Source organism: Neurospora crassa, linkage group II (assembly GCF_000182925.2).
Source record: "Neurospora crassa OR74A linkage group II, whole genome shotgun sequence".
Taxonomy (NCBI): Eukaryota; Fungi; Ascomycota; class Sordariomycetes; order Sordariales; family Sordariaceae; genus Neurospora; species Neurospora crassa.
In genome coordinates, this window is record NC_026502.1 from 536,478 (window position 1) to 552,412 (window position 15,935).

The following is a 15,935-nucleotide window of genomic DNA, read 5'->3' on the forward strand; positions in this document are numbered from 1 at the left end:
TGCCTGTGATGCCGTTGTTGACCCACGAAACACAGGAAAGGGGCAAGGTGAGGAGTCTCACCGGAGACTTGGCCGAAGGACCGTGTTCACCGAAAGGCGAGCTTCGGTGCACGGACCACCATGCTTTTCGGCAGTGCTAGCGCGGTTGACCATTGGCGGCGCGTCTCTTTGGCGAACCTGGCCGCTGTGTGGAATTTTGAAGCTTCTGGAGCTTCTCAAAAACCTCCCACCTGCTGTTATCATATCGCACCAGAACTACACCTAAACACTAACACTTTCAGCGGCTTGTTTCGATAACATTCGTGCCGTCACTTTCTCCAAACCAAAACTTCCCAACCTCGACGACCAGCCCAGCCCAGCCCAGTCCAAGATCTTCTTTGCTCGACAACACCGAATACCGTCACCGATTACGACACGACATCTTCGATTTCCTCCTTCCGAACCGATATACAAGAACCAAACACCTACCAAAAGAAACCGAACGAGCGCAGACATGGTGCAAATCAGCGAGGTCAAGGGCAACAGCCGCGACAATCGCACGGCCGCCCACACCCACATCAAGGGCCTCGGCCTCAACTCCCAGGGAATCGCAGAGAAGCAGGCCTCGGGCTTCGTCGGCCAAACCACGGCGCGTGAGGCATGCGGTGTCGTCGTCGACCTCATCAAGGCACACAAGATGGCCGGCCGGGGCGTCCTGCTAGCAGGCGGGCCCGGCACCGGCAAGACGGCGCTTGCGCTCGCCATCAGCCAGGAACTCGGCACCAAGATCCCTTTTTGCCCCATCACGGGCAGCGAAATCTACTCGACCGAAGTCAAGAAGACCGAGGTGCTCATGGAGAACTTCCGGCGCGCCATCGGCCTCAAAGTGCGCGAGACCAAGGAGGTGTACGAGGGCGAGGTGACGGAGCTGACGCCCGAGGAGGCCGAGAACCCGCTCGGCGGCTACGGCAAGACCATCACCACGCTGCTGATTGGGCTCAAGAGCGCCAAGGGCCAGAAGAAGCTGCGTCTGGACCCGAGCATCTACGAGGCTATCCAGAAGGAGCGGGTCACGGTCGGCGACGTCATTTACATTGAGGCCAACACGGGCGCCTGCAAGCGCGTCGGCCGCTCCGACGCCTACGCTACCGAGTTCGATCTCGAGGCGGAGGAGTACGTGCCTATCCCCAAGGGCGAGGTGCACAAGAAGAAGGAGATTGTGCAGGATGTGTCGCTGCATGATCTTGACGTGGCCAACGCCCGGCCCCAGGGCGGCCAGGATATCATGTCCATGATGGGCCAGTTGATGAAGCCCAAGATGACGGAGATCACGGACAAGCTGCGGTCCGAGATCAACAAGGTGGTCAGCAAGTACATTGACCAGGGTGTAGCCGAGCTGGTTCCTGGCGTGCTGTTTATTGACGAGGTATGTTTGTTTGTTTGCTTGGGGGCTGCTGAAACAATCACCATTTTTTTTTGTTGTTCCCTGGGCTAACAAAGAGAAACTAACTGCGCTTGACAGGCCCACATGCTGGACGTCGAGTGCTTCACGTACCTGAACAAAGCGCTCGAGTCGCCCATCTCCCCCATTGTCGTGCTGGCTTCGAACCGCGGCATGACCGGCATCCGCGGTGCCGAGGATCTCGTTGCCGCCCACGGCATTCCGCCCGACTTCCTCAGTCGTCTGCTCATCATCCCCACCACCGCCTACGACCCGGAGGAGATCAAGAGGATCGTCAAGATCCGCTCGACGACCGAGGGCGTCAAGATCACAGAGGCCGCTATTGACAAGATTGCGGAGCACGGTGTGCGCATCTCGCTTCGATACTGTCTCCAGCTGTTGACTCCTGCGAGGTATGTTGTTATGCTCTTCCGTTGAAAAGTGTTTGTGGGGGTGATGAAACAAGTCCAATGTCACATGTAATACATATAACTGACACATACACATTTACGCAAAACAGCATTCTGGCCAAGGTCAATGGTCGCAACGAGATCGACGTCCAGGATGTCGCCGAGTGCGAGGACCTCTTCCTTGATGCTCGTCGCAGCGCCGCCCTACTAAGCAGCGAGCAGGGTCAGGAGTTTATTTGTTGATCATCAGCTGTTGTTGTTTCTCTCTCTCTCACTCGTCATATCTCACAAGAAAAAGCATTTGATAGATGAGCACGGCAGGGGTGTGTTGTTTAAACAGGTCGGTCGGTTGGTCGGGGTTTAAAAAGAGAGATAACTGATTTTTTTTTTTCTGCGTTTCATGGGTTATCAATGGAGTCGGCGCATGTTTTTCTTGTATTTGGTCATCTTTGTTTTGTGTTCTCTTCATGTTTCATGATAAGTCATAATGTCATTCAAGAAAGATCGGGATTCGTCGTGGTCGGTTGTCGTTTGTGGTTTTGTTTCACTTTTTTTTTTTTTTTCTCGGACATACCCAAGTTCTGGAAATACTGGGACGCAGAGTGGAGGGAAAATAGGAAAAATAACCAAACCATTCATCAACCTTTTCTGTTCCTTATCCCCCCCCCCCCCCCCCCCCCCCCCCCTGTTCCGTCTTCACCTCCTGCTTATATCCTCGCTCATTCTCCATTATCTCACAGTTCGTTCGGCATTTGGAAGTGGATGGATGGAGGCGCAATTCACAAGGGAGAAGAACAATCAAGAGGCACAGCACCCCCCACCCCAACAACAACAAACAATGCGAATTGAGGCAAAAGGGAGCGCGGAATGCGGGAAAACAGTTGTGGATGGCAATGGAAATGCGAAATGCTAGACCAGATTCGGCGACGGCGGCGGCGCGGAACATGGTCCTTTGTGTCCTTTGTTCGGAGCCTCCCAGCTTGTTTTCAGCATTCCAGAGCGAGCGAGCGAGCGGGCGAGCGCGGTGTTGGCCCGCATTCCTTTGATGGTCCGCAACGGCCATCACAGTATTGTACGAAGCATGCATGCCGTCGGTTTCTTCCTACCTTACTTATCGCTTATAATCGTCTGTTGCGAAGTGGGTATTGGGCGCTGCCGGGTTTGGTGCGTGTGTGTGTGTGTGTGTCTTCTTCGTAGCCGATACACCTCTATCTTTCTCTCTCTCCCCCTCATGTCATTGTCATTTTTGTGATGACCTAGCCACTCAATGGCGGACAGAGTTGAACCAGACAGACAGGCAGGCTTCTGACTGCGAACGGAATGATTTTTGTAAGCGGTGGTTGCAAACGCTGGACAAAGATTTTTTCATTATGATGTGACCACTCATTCATCCATCCTTTGGGTCCCGCTCGGTACATTCCCGAGACATTTCCAAGTCTCCCAACATTTTCATCACAACTCACGGTCGGTGTCCTTGGTTATCATTTCTCTTGGCCATTATCCCGTTTCGTTCCGTTTCAATTATTCGGTTCGGCATCTGATTACTTCCGCACTTTGCTCCGAATTCGCCTCCGGTATGGTTACTGGTTCTATGGTACTGCTGGCCCCTTCCATTTCCAATTTCTCAGTCCCAAATGTTGACCAAGTTGGATCAATACACCTTGACTTTCCAGTTCATATACTGTCTAATCGAAGGAATCGGGAATATGACTCAATACGCATAGCAAGGGATCATTGTTTTCTCACCCGGTAACCCGGCGAGCGTGTCTTGTCTATCTGTCTGTCCGGATGTATGGAGGGGAGGCTGCCTACCCTTACTAAGTAAGGTACTAGACTGGGTCTATGTCGCAACAAAGGAAAGTTGACGGAACAATCCAAACAAGACCTAGCCATGATTGTCTTCCCTTCCCTTCTCTTCCTCTGTTGGTCGTGGTGGTGTCTTCCTGGTCCTTACCCTATGCATTCTTCTTTCCTCTGTGCCCCTCGTTTTGCCTTGTCTTGTTCCGGATTCGCAAAAATGTGGGTATTATCGACCAACAACCAAAGCAAGATACCACACACACAGACAGACAACCACATAGCACGTTCTTGGGTTCTTCTGTTTTGGACCTTGTCTCTTGTCTCTCCCCTCCCCTATCTGCCCCATTGTTATTCCCCCCCTCCATGTCTTCCTTGCAACTTTACACTTTGCCATTATTCTTCCGTTTACTTGTTCTGTGAAGCTTCCTTCCTTCGGCTTGTCCTACCTCCCACTCACCATCATTCTCCCCTTTCCCCTCTCCCGTGTCTGTCGGTAAATACAATTCGACGACCAACATCTAAAGCGGAACGGGAAGAGAGAGACTGGACCGGACCGGGTTACCATACCTATTCAACCTGTCGATTGTCGTGAGCACTGCTTGCGTACACTCACTTTTTGTTTCTCCCCTCGTCGTCGTTTGTGAGCAGCGGACGGGTTAACTTGTACAGCACAGACTTGCAGACGGGCTCGTTTTCCTTCTCTTGTTCGCCCCTCCATCGTCATCTCGCCTACCTACAGCCAGGTCGTCTCTTCTGTCTCCAATTATTGGTTCTGACGCCGTTGGAGCCGTCTGTCCGTTGGGAACTGTTCGTTGGGGTGGGACTCCACATCTGGGACGGGTACTCGCCCCCCCCTTTCCCCCTTCCCCCTTTTGTGTTTCCTCTCACATCTTGAGTCGGGAAGGTGAGGAATAGACAAGTTGAGAAGTGACAACCAGAGAAACAAAAGGGTAAAGACAGGGAACAGATAATAGAACAAAAGGCGGGAGGGGAAGAAGAATTAGATTGACTGGACACACGGAACAAGAGAGAAACATTTCTTATCCACCCACACACAACAGGAGGCGCCAACCAACGGATTCAAAAAAAGACAGAAAAAAAAAGATAGGAGGGAACACGAGTAACGAACGACTCCCCGCAAACCCCGGGCAGGCTGGGTGAAGAAATAATGACAGACGTCGGCGGTGGTCTTGGACTCGTCACTTCTTCTTCTTCTTCTACTGCTACTGCTACTGCTACTGCTGCTACTCACACTCATTCGTCTCATATGCAGAGTCAGACGCAGACCCAGAACAAGTGGCAACAAAAGAACCAGACACAGACACAGACACACTCGCTTAGAGACACCAGCACTCGTCGTTCTACATCAGCTTCATTGTCCACTTCCACTTCCAAGTCAACAACAACGACACCTGCCACCACGACGACAACCACAAAAGGACGAATCACTCGCTCTGCAGCAGCTGCAGCAGCAGCTGCCGCCGCCGCCGCCGCTGTTTTCTCCAAAGCAGGTGAGGCATCCGAAGCCAGAAAAGCAGCTGGAGATAAGGTCAAAGACAAAGAAAAGGCCGGACCACCACCAAAACAGAAGAAAACGAGCAACACCAGCAGCGGCAAGATGTCGTCGACGATGACTACCACCACTGGTCTGACCAGTACTGCTGCTGCTGCTGCTGCCTCGTCGTCGTCCTCTTCGAACTCGTCAAGTAGTCGACACTCATCAAATACCACCTCGCCCACTTCACCTCAAGCTGTTCATGTTGCTCAGCATTCCTCTATTCATTCCCATTCCCATTTAGGTTCGCATGGACATTCACACGGACATTCACATTACTCCCACCACCAACAGCAACAGCAACAATACAACACCCGATCCCATCCCTATCCCCATCCCCATCCCCAGGGGCATCCAACCTCATACACAACCGACCCCCCCTTATCTGCTCAACACCCTCCTCTTTCCACTTCTCCTTATCCCTCCACAGACGCAAATACCCCCCAACCACAAAATCGATTAAAAGGCCCATTAACTCGCAAACGAGCCGCAACGCTCATTTCAACCGACCTATCCTCACAAAAACCACGATTGAGCATCGATCCCGGACTGGCTGGTGGTGCAGCTACCGGAGCCAGTCAGTCTAGGTCCACTACCACCGCAGCGGAGTCTATACACAATGCACAGACCGGAAGTGGTAAAGGCAAGGACAAAGGAAAGGACAACGACGGTGGTAGTGGTAGTGGTAGTGGTAGCGCCAGCCCGCAGCCGCAAGGAACAGGAACAAGAGCAGGGGCAGGAGCGGGAGCGGGAGGGGCAGGATCAGCGACTATAGAGCTGGATAATTATTCGGCTGGTTCGGAGGTGGGAGGGTCGGTGGGAGGCTCGGTGGGAGGAGGTGGTGGTGGTGGGCAAGCTGGACAGGGTGGATACGGAGGAGGGGGAGGAGGAGGAGGAGTGCAGAGGGATTTAATTTGTTTGTGTACGCCTGCGCCAAAGGTTCCTAGGCCTAGGAATGGTGAGTTCTTTTCTTGTCTCTTATTCTTGTCCTTTTTTTTCCCTCCCTTTTTGTGTACACATTGGTATCAATTGGTTTGGTGAGTTAGGCTGCAGAGGTGGGAGAAAAGGTGATTTATAACCCATTGGTTTTCCTGCACCTTCTTACCTACCTATCCTTCTTCCCTCTTTTATTGCCAACATTGGACTGGGTGGTTAGCTCCGCTTTCATTCACTTCTTTTTTTTTTTTTTCTTTTTCCCTCTTTTTTTTTTTCCCCACTCTTATCATACTGTTCTTGTCAACTACCTACGAACCCCTCTCCTTTCTCAAACCGCTTCCTTTTTATAATTTTCCTTTTTTCCCCCTTTTTTCTTTTTTTTTTTTTTTATTTTGTTTGGTTTTCTCCCGAAAACACAGCAAAAAACTCCCTTCCATATAACCAAAGAGATTTACCACACTTCCATTCAAACCCCCCTAACTAACTAACGTCTACTTCCTTTTTTTTTTCTGTCAAACAGCATTCATCCTCTACCGCCAACACCACCAAGCCCGCGTCGTCGCCGACCACCCGGGCCTCGCCAACCCGGAAATCTCCAAAATCATCGGCGAAAAATGGCGCGCCGAATCCGACCTGCACAAAGAAGAATGGAAGCAGCTCGCCGAAGAAGAAAAGCTGCACCACCAACGGAAATACCCAGAGTACAAGTACCAGCCCAGAAGAGGGAACAAACATACCTCCTCTGGTGTTACTACTGGGGGGATTGGGACGGGGAGTAATAGGGGTAGTCCTACGACTCCTGGGGGACCCGGGGGTATTGGTGGGATAGGGGGAAGTGGAGGGATAGGAGGAGGAGGGGGGCAAGAACATCCGGGTAGATGCCCCAATTGTGGAGGGAGGTATATCGCTACGCCTAGGACGCCTTCGACGCCGTTTACGGCGGGGAGTGGGAGCGCAAAGAGCGTGATGCACGGGGGTGAGGGACGGACTAGTGGAGGTGGTGGTGGACAGTCGGGGATGGATACGCCCATGGGAAGTATCGAGCATCATACTTCGTCGTCGTCGGCTCGCGGGCAACAGCACTATGGTCAGCAACATGGAGGAGGGTACTACAGAGACCACCATCGAGCGTCGGTATCCTCGCAAGGAGGCGGGTACCAAGCTTACCCCAGCAGAGATTACCACCACAGTCAGACGTACCATTACCCGACACCTTCGCACCATCATCAGCCATATCCTGCTCATCCGCTTTATGATATGCCGCAGGAGTATGATGTTGCTACACCTACTGGCACTAGCTCTAGCTCTAGCTCCAAGCGCAGACGGTACGATTCGACTTCGATGCCGTACCGCCCTGAAAGGGAATATGCGCTTCCTTCGCCGACTACGCCGTATGGCAGTGGCAGTCGACATCCCAGTGTAGGCGGTCAATACGCTGTCCGCCCACCGTCTCACTATCATCAGCAGAACCCAATGTCTCCGACACCGCTAGGACTTGGACACAGTTATGGCCATGGACAAGTCCCGTTACATACTTACCCCGCCCCTCCACCTCCTACACCCTCTGGAACCATTGGCGGCGGCGGCGGTACAGGAAGTCTCCCACCTACACCGGGCTTCGCTCCCGCACCAGCTGGACCACCGACTTCCACCGCTGCACTTTCCGGTCCTGCATCGCTTGCACCTTCAGGACGCGGGCGGAGTCCACTGTCCAATACCATGGCGCCGCCTCCTCGGCCTCCTAAACTCTCTGTTCCTGGTTCAAGTGGCAGCTACCATCATGGTCAGCAACACTCAGCGTCCGGCCGTTCTCGCTCTGGCCTCAGCCCACTACGCACGAGAGGTGATGAATCCGTGTTTGACCCATCCTTGCGTTTACCGCCGTTACAGACGCACTTGGCTCATTTTCCGCCTACTTCTCCTGAATCTGGATCTGGCTCCTCAGGAACTGGTGCCGGTGGCGGCGGTATAGGACTAGGGATAACCTACCCCAGCGATCCTCGGGATCCTAGGTCTGCTACTTCGTCGTCCCCGTACCCGCGATTGACGGGACATGGCACAGCAGGGAACACGCCCACTGCCAATTTTTTTCCTGCGAGTTATCAACAGGCCGCTCATCCTCATCCTGCACTCCAACAGCCACCCACCTCCGTCCATTCCTCATGGGCAACACTCCATCACCAAGGACAGAAAGAACAGCAACAGGTTGCGCGGAGTGACCCTTCCCCTGTTACAGCAGCAAGAGACAGCATCAGGGAACCTACCACCGCTATCACCACCCTTTCGCATCGCCCTTCTCAAACTTCAGACCCCAACACTACCAATAGCAGCACCAACAGCAAAAGGCAACTCGCTCTCCTAGAAGCCCAACAGCGCCAGCAATCAGTCGAAGCAATGGTTATGAGCATCGACTACGTCCGCAAGGCGTCGGTCCTTCGGCGGATCGGGCGGGAACTACCCGCTTACGGTGCCGTAGCTGACACCATTGACACTATGTCTGAGAACGGGGATGATACTCAGGAGCAGCAGCAGATAGTAACAACGAGAGGGCCGATCATTGCTGTTGAGGGACCCAACAAGGAGTTGTTGCGAGTGGTTGGCAAGGCAGTAGAGAGGGCCTTGGTAGAGCTGGGGGATTGTGAGGTCCGAGCCTGGGTTGGCGAGGGTGATGTTTGGGGTGGTGATGGTGACGAGGCGGGTGAGAAAGGGACGACGAGTGAGAAAGAGAAAGAAAAGAAAGGTGGTGGTGGTGATGTCGAAATGGGCGATACCGTCATCGTACGCGGCTCGTCACCCAGATCCAACAAGAACGGGCAAGACCGCTCGTCTTCCCACTCCCCGCCGAGTGGAATTGTCACCCCCGTACCGTCCACAAACACAAACCCCTTCCCTCGCTACCTCGACCTCATGCTCTCTTGGCATCTTAAAGCTTCGGAACTGAGCAAATTCGTTACCACCCCTTATTTCTCTCACTCCTCATCCTCCTCCTCCTCTCCTTCACGCTCTGCATCACCCTCCCACTCACCCTCCTCTACGAGTCAAAACCTCCCCAAACTACCCATCGCCCTCCTCCCCCTCGGCTACTCCCTTACCTACTCGGACCGCTTCGCCTGCACCATCCCCATCGCCGACGCCTACGCGCCCGTAGATCACTGGCAATGGATGGCCACTCTCTGGCGAGGCATCGTAGGGCCGGATCTGACGGTGTATGTGAAGCCTGTAACAGCAGAGGAGACAGTGGTGGAGGGATGGGCGCCCGTTGGAGTGGAAGTGAAAGGGGAGAGGTTGATTGTTGTTCGGGTTGTTGTTCCGTCTGGATGGAGTGGACAGACAGAGGCAGTGGTAGAGTTGTTGAGTGGTGAAGCGGAGAAACAGTTGGCGTATGAGGTTGGGGAGTGGGTTAGGGCTGGAGCGTTTGGGGTGCAGGGAAGGGGAGGGGTGGCAAGGGGGGAGAGGGAGAGGGATCTAGTGCCGCAGGGAGGGTATGAGTATGGAAGGGGGCATGGGTATGGTGGGGAGTGGTAAGCCTTGATGACGAAGATGGAAGTGAGAAAAGATGAAATCGAAGCGGGCAGTGAAGGGTTTGAATGGATGGGGGGGGGGGGGGGGGGGGGATGGGTGATGAGGTTGCGCAAGTGGGTTGCGAAGGTGTTGGATAGAAAGATGGACTTGGTAGACTTTTGGCCATCGACCGGCTTTGAATTGAAAATTTCAGACAGCCATCACAAGGACAGCCTCTCGGGACCTTCGAATTACCCGACTTTGGATTGATAGAGGCTTTTGTCGTCGAGTGTCTTGTGAGTGTCTTGTGTGGAAGGCGCCAACCAATTGTTCTTCGGGCGCGTGTGGAGAGTACTGTTTTAGTGATGGTTAGGTTTCTATGTGCCTAACAAGTCTAGCGCTGTCTGTGGGCATATTATGTTAGTGCAGCATGCGCTGTATGACAGGTTGCACTCCAACGCTCGTTCAGCTACAGTGTGTCACTAAACTTGCGACCCCTCACTTCCAGCAAACACGACGACGAGATCGAAGAAAACGGACAAAATTCTGAGCTCAACCATCCAACGGCGGGAGGTCAATCAAGACTGTTTGGTACCAACAAGAATGTTGTTGGTTGTTGTATCTTCGACAACAAAGACAGGCACCGGCGGCGAACATAAAAGCTTGGTCGGTGCCTCTCAATGAAGACATCCGACCCATCTCAATCATCAAGCCATCATTCTCAACCCGCACTGCGGCCTTCGGCTCGGAAGAAAGCATGTCTTCCCAGGACCCAAAACCAAAGAAGAACCTGATAATCGATACCGACCTCTTCAGTGACGTCGAGTAGGTTTCTCCCTTCCTCCACACCCATTTCCCCTGAGGCCCACCACTCCTACTTGGGACTAACAAACGAAGCGACGCCGGCGCCCTCCTCCTGGCATCCACCTCCCCTCACATCAACCTCCTTGGTGTTCTGGTCAACAAACCCTCCACCTACTCCGTCCTCGCCGCCTCCGCTATTGTCTCATACTACACCCCTTCTCAAAGTAAATCCATCCCCATCGGCGTGTTCCGCCACCCAACCAGCGATGGCACTGTAATCCCCCTTCCTGACACCACCTTTCTTGACGTGGTGCACTGGCACCTAGGGGAATTCGTTTCCAAAATCGCCTACCAGTTTGGCTCCCCTTCCTCCCCGGATTACGTCAAAAAGCCAGAGGGACCAAGCATACCATGGGGACACGCCGAAGACGCCTGGGACGCAGTTCACCTTTATCGAAAGCTACTTAGCGAAGCGGACGACGAGAGCGTGACAATTGTATCGATAGGGTTTCTTGATAACCTGTCACTTCTCCTCGACTCGCTATCTGATTCCTTTTCTCCATTGACTGGGCGCCAGTTGATCTCGCAGAAGGTGGCAGAGCTGGTGGTCATGGGCGGTCGGTACCCAGAGGGAAGAAGTTGGAATTTCTTTGGTTCTGACCCTGATTCACCTCATCATAATGGGGGACGCGGACTGGGATTGGGACCAAAGGGGACGGCGAATGTAGTTAATAATTGGCCGACACTTCAAAGAGATGGGTGGAAGGGAAGGGTGGTGTACGTCAGTGATGAAGTTGGTGGGAATGTCCTAACCGGCGCAGAGTTGGTGAAGAAGGGGCCAAAGGGGGATCCGGTCGGTCGTGCTTATGGGTATTATGCTTATGGCGAGGCTAGACCGAGTTGGGATCCGGTGGCGGTGTTGTATGCCATTGATGGATTGGGGGAGCTGTTCAAGTATGATGAGCGATACGGACATGGAAGGAACTGGGTGAATGAAAAAGATGGATCAAATAGGTGGATTTTGGAAGTGGAGACGAAGAATCAGTTTGTGCTGGCGTTGAAGGCAGATCATGAGACGGTGGCGAGGGAGATTGATGGCTTGTTTCTCGAGGGAGTGTTGAGCGCGGTCACGGAAAGGGATGGCCCGTGACCTACTGTATCGAGAAGACGGGCAGGTCCCAAGTTCTGAGCCGGTCAGCCACTTGGAAACCACTGCACTCGTTCGAACCCGGTGCTTCCCCGACTTTGCCTTCCACTTGAGGTTGAAAGGAAGAAAAGGACTACGGCGGGGAAAAGCGAAGATACATCAGCGTTCATTCAGTACTTGTACTATAATTATACCATAAGGATGATTACGCCGAGATCTCAATCATAGTGTATTCAGTTTTTCCCTAGTACTAGCAGAATGACTCAGCTACATCATACACGACACAAGCGCTTCTTGTGACAAGGGTCTGCTCCAAAACTTCATACAAGAAAGATAAGAGGACAACCACATCCAAATCAACAAAGAAATTAGACAAGGTATGTCAACCATCCACAATGCATTTTGGTTTGATACTGTCTTATCGCATCAAATATGGTTGGGATACCTGCTGACTTGCGAAGAGTAGTGTGCGTAGTAAGTAAGGTCCTTCGCTAACAAACAAACTTTGAAGGGGGTGATGATGTATATATGATAAGTGCCTGTAAGCATCATGTCTAACTATCGCATTTGCATTTGATCGCTGGTGGCTGCTTGGTAATAAGTGGAAAAAGGGATAACCATATGGATTATGAATACTTGATATGATTTGTCTCTGCAAGGTCTTCTTCCTTCAAACTTCAACTGCTTACTTAGACTGCTTCAAGCCTTAGTAAGTCATATCCTCCTTGCTGATAAGCAAGAAAAATGACAGAGGTACCAGGTATCTGTGAATAACCTAAAGCGTGAAGTGATAGCACCAACAGCCGCTCCAATTTAACTTCATCATAAACCTCATCCCCTTTCCCATTCCTTTTTTGTTAAGATATGTACACTCATCAATCCCACTCTCTTATCTCTATCTTTTCCCCTTTGCCATCTCTCGTCTAGAACCAGTAGACCCCGCCACACCACTCGCCCTCCCTCTTCCCCTCTTAGTAGTAGTAGTAGGAGTAGTAGGATTTCCCTCCTCCGCCGCCGCCACATGCAGACTCTGGGTACGTTGCTGAAGTAAGCTCTACTTGACCTCATCCACCTTTGTCCTCGGCGGCTCATCGAGCCTGGTATATGCCTCCTGGATAGCTCTAACCTCAATCCCGTCCATCTCCAGCGCCACCAACCAATCCCTCAACTGGATATTCTTCCCTTGCTCACTACTCTCTCTCCACATGCCCAGTCGGTTCTTTTGGTTCTCCGATGTCAACTGCTGCGGTTTATTGTCCGCTACACCTGCCGCTCCGCCTTTACCTGCGGGCGTGGAAAGACCATCGCCGCCTAGAGATGTGCGAGGGGTGCTAGCGCCTGAACCACCACCGCCGCCACCGCCGCCACCACCGCCTGCGCCGGCGTTCATCCATGAGTAGGATTTACCTTTTTTGCGACCGAAGCCGCCCATGATGGCGTTGAGCGTCTGGTTAGCTGAAGCGGTGGACGAGGTCTCGGCGAGCTTAGCGGCTGCGGCGCCCCGCTTGAGTTCCTTCTTCGAGGGGAGCTTGCCGTCGGCGTCGGCGGTGGTGGGAGTGCCGGGGGCGACGGAGCCAGCTCGAGAGCCGGTGCCGCCCGTGGCGGTGTCGGGGTTTTGACGCTTTTGGCGCTTGCGAAGACGGGCTTCTTCGAGGTTGCGGTCGGCGCGAGCGGTGTCGCGCAGAGCGGTGGTGAGGTTGTGTTTGGTGAGGTTAGGGTCGTTGAGTTTGGCGGCATCGTAGGAGCCTGGAGCACGGGTTAGTGATGTGTTGAATTACGGGAAGGGCAAGGGAGTACACATACGTTTCAGGGGGTTGGGCTGAGGACCGACGCCAGCAGCGGCGGCTTCCATGCCTTCTTGAAGGGCATCGTTAAGCCCCGTTTTCAAAGGCACGGCCACATCAGCCCATTCCGCAGGAACCTCTCCACGAGAAGTCGTCTGGCGGTTGATGGCAATGGTGTGCGCAGACTCGATGATCTGCCGGATTCGGTACTTGGTCGCAATCGACAGCAGAGCGATTTGGTCACTCAGATATGAATCAACCGGGATCCACGAGCTGGTGACGGTAACAAGAGCACCGCCTTCGCCCGTCTTTGTGCTCACCGTGACCTTGGGCTGCGTTTGCGCAGGGTCGTTGGCTGGTTTGCTCTTGTTGACTGCACTACCGCCCTTGAGCTCGCTGTTGAGCTCCAGTCCGTACTCCTTGGCAATCTTTTGGGCCTTCCAGTGCAGCGGCGCCACTTCCAAGAAAGGCGTTCTCATCTCGTTTGCCCTCGTCAGGGCCAACCGATGGGCTGCTTCATCCCAAGCCTTCTTTGCCAGCTCCTTCTCAAACTCCTCTTGGCTTTTGCCGTCCAGAGGTTGCGAGGCCTGATTGGCCCACCCGGCACCGTAAAAAGAAGCCTTACTTCCCGGTGGGTTTGCGGGCAGACCAGTCCTCGCATCCTGAGAGAAAGACCCGGCATAGTAGTCAGCTAATGCTTGCTCTTCAGCACGCAAATCGACACCAGTACCAGCCAAAGAGTCCGTGACGTCATATTCGGTTTCCTTCACCGGTCGCTCAACAGGCTTCTGAGGGGGGCCCATAGCGCCACCGGCGGCGGGGGTTGTCGGAGCTGGTGGTGGTGGGCCGATAGGCGCCATGGTAGCCGTCGTATATTGCTGGTTCTGCGCATTCTGAGCGGCCTGGGCTCCCATGGCATGGACTGGCTGAGGAGTGGAGGGCCCATGGGCGGACAAATTAGGCGGAGCTAGTGATGGCGTTGCCAGACCAGGTGTCACTGGGCCAGGTGTTGTTGAGGCGGGTTGGACTGGAGGCATGGATAGCCTGCTCTCGGGCATCTGCAAGCCCGCGCCGTGTGAAAGAGCAGGACCTGGTCCGGGAGTTGTGGCCTGGGTCGGACCCGGGGAAGGCACAGCCAAAGGCGTGGATGGCTGAGAAACGCTTCCGTTGGTGAAGGACTGGGTGTATTGCTGCAGACCTGGCGATTGTATCGTCGCAAACTTGGGACTAGCTGCTGGCGGCGTCGGGGCCGCGGCCGACTGAGGCGTAGTGGCGTAGTTCTGGGGAAGGTAAGGCGAGCCCGGCTGAGAGGCAGGACTTGCGCCGGTCTGGGGACGCTGCTGGTTCGGCGGTATCGAGAACTGCGCTTGGGTGGTGGGCGCCGGAGAGGGTGTGTGCTGCGGACGAGCAAACTGCGGTTGCTGGTGGACTGGCGGGCTAGGGTGTTGGATCTGAGGTTGCTGCAACTGGGCCTGGGGATGCTGGAGTTGTGGATGATGTTGCTGTTGTTGCGGCTGCGGGACATGCTGCTGCTGCTGCTGAGGATGTTGGGGGTGTTGTGGTTGTTGTTGAGCGTGTTGCTGGTGAGTTGGGGCTTGCTGGTGCCCTTGCTGATGGACCTGTTGCTGTACACGTTGCTGCGGCTGCTGTTGCTGTTGTTGTTGCGGCGGCGGCGGTTGGGTCTGCTGTTGGCTATGTTGTTGCAACTGTTGGGGAATTTGGCGAGGCTGGACATGCTGCTGAGGTTGCTGGGCGCGTTGCTGCAGCTGTTGCTGAGCAAGGGCTTGGGCTTGTTGTTGAGCGAGCATCTGGGCACGTTGTTGCTGTTGTTGCTGGAGCTGGAACTGTTGCAACTGCGGCGACATTTGTGGTGGTTGCTGCTGCTGCTGCAACTGAGGTTGTTGTTGTTGTTGTTGTTGTTGTTGTTGCAACTGAGGCTGCTGCTGTTGTAACTGAGGCTGCTGCTGTTGCAACTGAGGCATCTGAGGCTGTTGCGGTGGTTGCGCCATGGTGATGGGGCGCCCTTGGGGTGGACAGATGAAGGTCGTCGTTGATAATAAGCAGCTATTCCTTGTCCTCCAGCTGACGGCGAGGCTGAGCTCCCAACTGATCAAGTGCTCAGGTTCCCGTCACCGTAAACCCAAGTGGAAGCAGGCGAACCTGCGCTGCCCCTCTAGCTACGCCGTGTCTCTCCTTCCATACGCCGGTCGCTCGTATCGATCGGTGTCCGAGTTGGTCGATGTATTTCTCGCTCGTTGGAGTATCGTCGTGGTCGACAATTAATTGTCGTTTGGATCCGCGGGAGTGATGGCGACGGTGGGAGGTTATGAATCGGATTGTTGGGTGAAGCACTGGAGGAGGGGAGGTCGAGGTCGGGTGGTCGGAGAAAGAATGACGAACAATAAAATCGAAAAGAGGGACTCTCGCACACGAAGAACGACGGGACCAGTTGCTGCCCGCCGCTGCAGGTTCAATTGCTTGTTGCTAGCGGCGGCACGAGCTCCACTGAACCTCAACAAGGGTCGCGTCTGGTACGTACAATGAAGTGAGTGAGCCAGTCACGTGTGAGATTGGTGGA

The 15,935-nt window shown here is 54.0% G+C and overlaps 4 protein-coding genes across 4 annotated transcripts; 3 read left to right on the plus strand and 1 right to left on the minus strand.

Moving 5' to 3' along the window:
* Positions 1–284: 284 nt before the first annotated feature.
* On the plus strand, positions 285–2,472 carry NCU03482 (RuvB-like helicase 1). Its single transcript, XM_950676.2, has 3 exons — positions 285–1,405; positions 1,502–1,833; positions 1,941–2,472. Exons 1-3 carry the CDS (start codon positions 494–496, stop codon positions 2,071–2,073), a joined length of 1,377 nt encoding a protein of 458 aa, XP_955769.1. The 5' UTR covers positions 285–493; the 3' UTR covers positions 2,074–2,472.
* A 2,326-nt stretch (positions 2,473–4,798) lies between these two features.
* Positions 4,799–9,646, plus strand: NCU03481 (hypothetical protein; the record flags this gene model as incomplete). Its single annotated transcript, XM_951277.1, has 3 exons — positions 4,799–5,336; positions 5,652–6,143; positions 6,642–9,646. 3 exons carry the CDS (start codon positions 4,799–4,801, stop codon positions 9,644–9,646), a joined length of 4,035 nt encoding a protein of 1,344 aa, XP_956370.1.
* A 471-nt stretch (positions 9,647–10,117) lies between these two features.
* NCU16506 (hypothetical protein) lies at positions 10,118–11,861 on the plus strand. Its single transcript, XM_011395366.1, has 2 exons — positions 10,118–10,447; positions 10,520–11,861. The coding sequence occupies exons 1-2, from the start codon at positions 10,380–10,382 to the stop codon at positions 11,574–11,576; spliced, it is 1,125 nt and encodes a 374-aa protein (XP_011393668.1). The 5' UTR covers positions 10,118–10,379; the 3' UTR covers positions 11,577–11,861.
* A 335-nt stretch (positions 11,862–12,196) lies between these two features.
* Positions 12,197–15,846, minus strand: NCU03480 (hypothetical protein). Its single transcript, XM_951276.2, has 2 exons — positions 13,377–15,846; positions 12,197–13,319 (listed from the first exon to the last, which is right to left on the minus strand). The coding sequence occupies exons 1-2, from the start codon at positions 15,364–15,366 to the stop codon at positions 12,628–12,630; spliced, it is 2,682 nt and encodes an 893-aa protein (XP_956369.1). The 5' UTR covers positions 15,367–15,846; the 3' UTR covers positions 12,197–12,627.
* Positions 15,847–15,935: the final 89 nt, after the last annotated feature.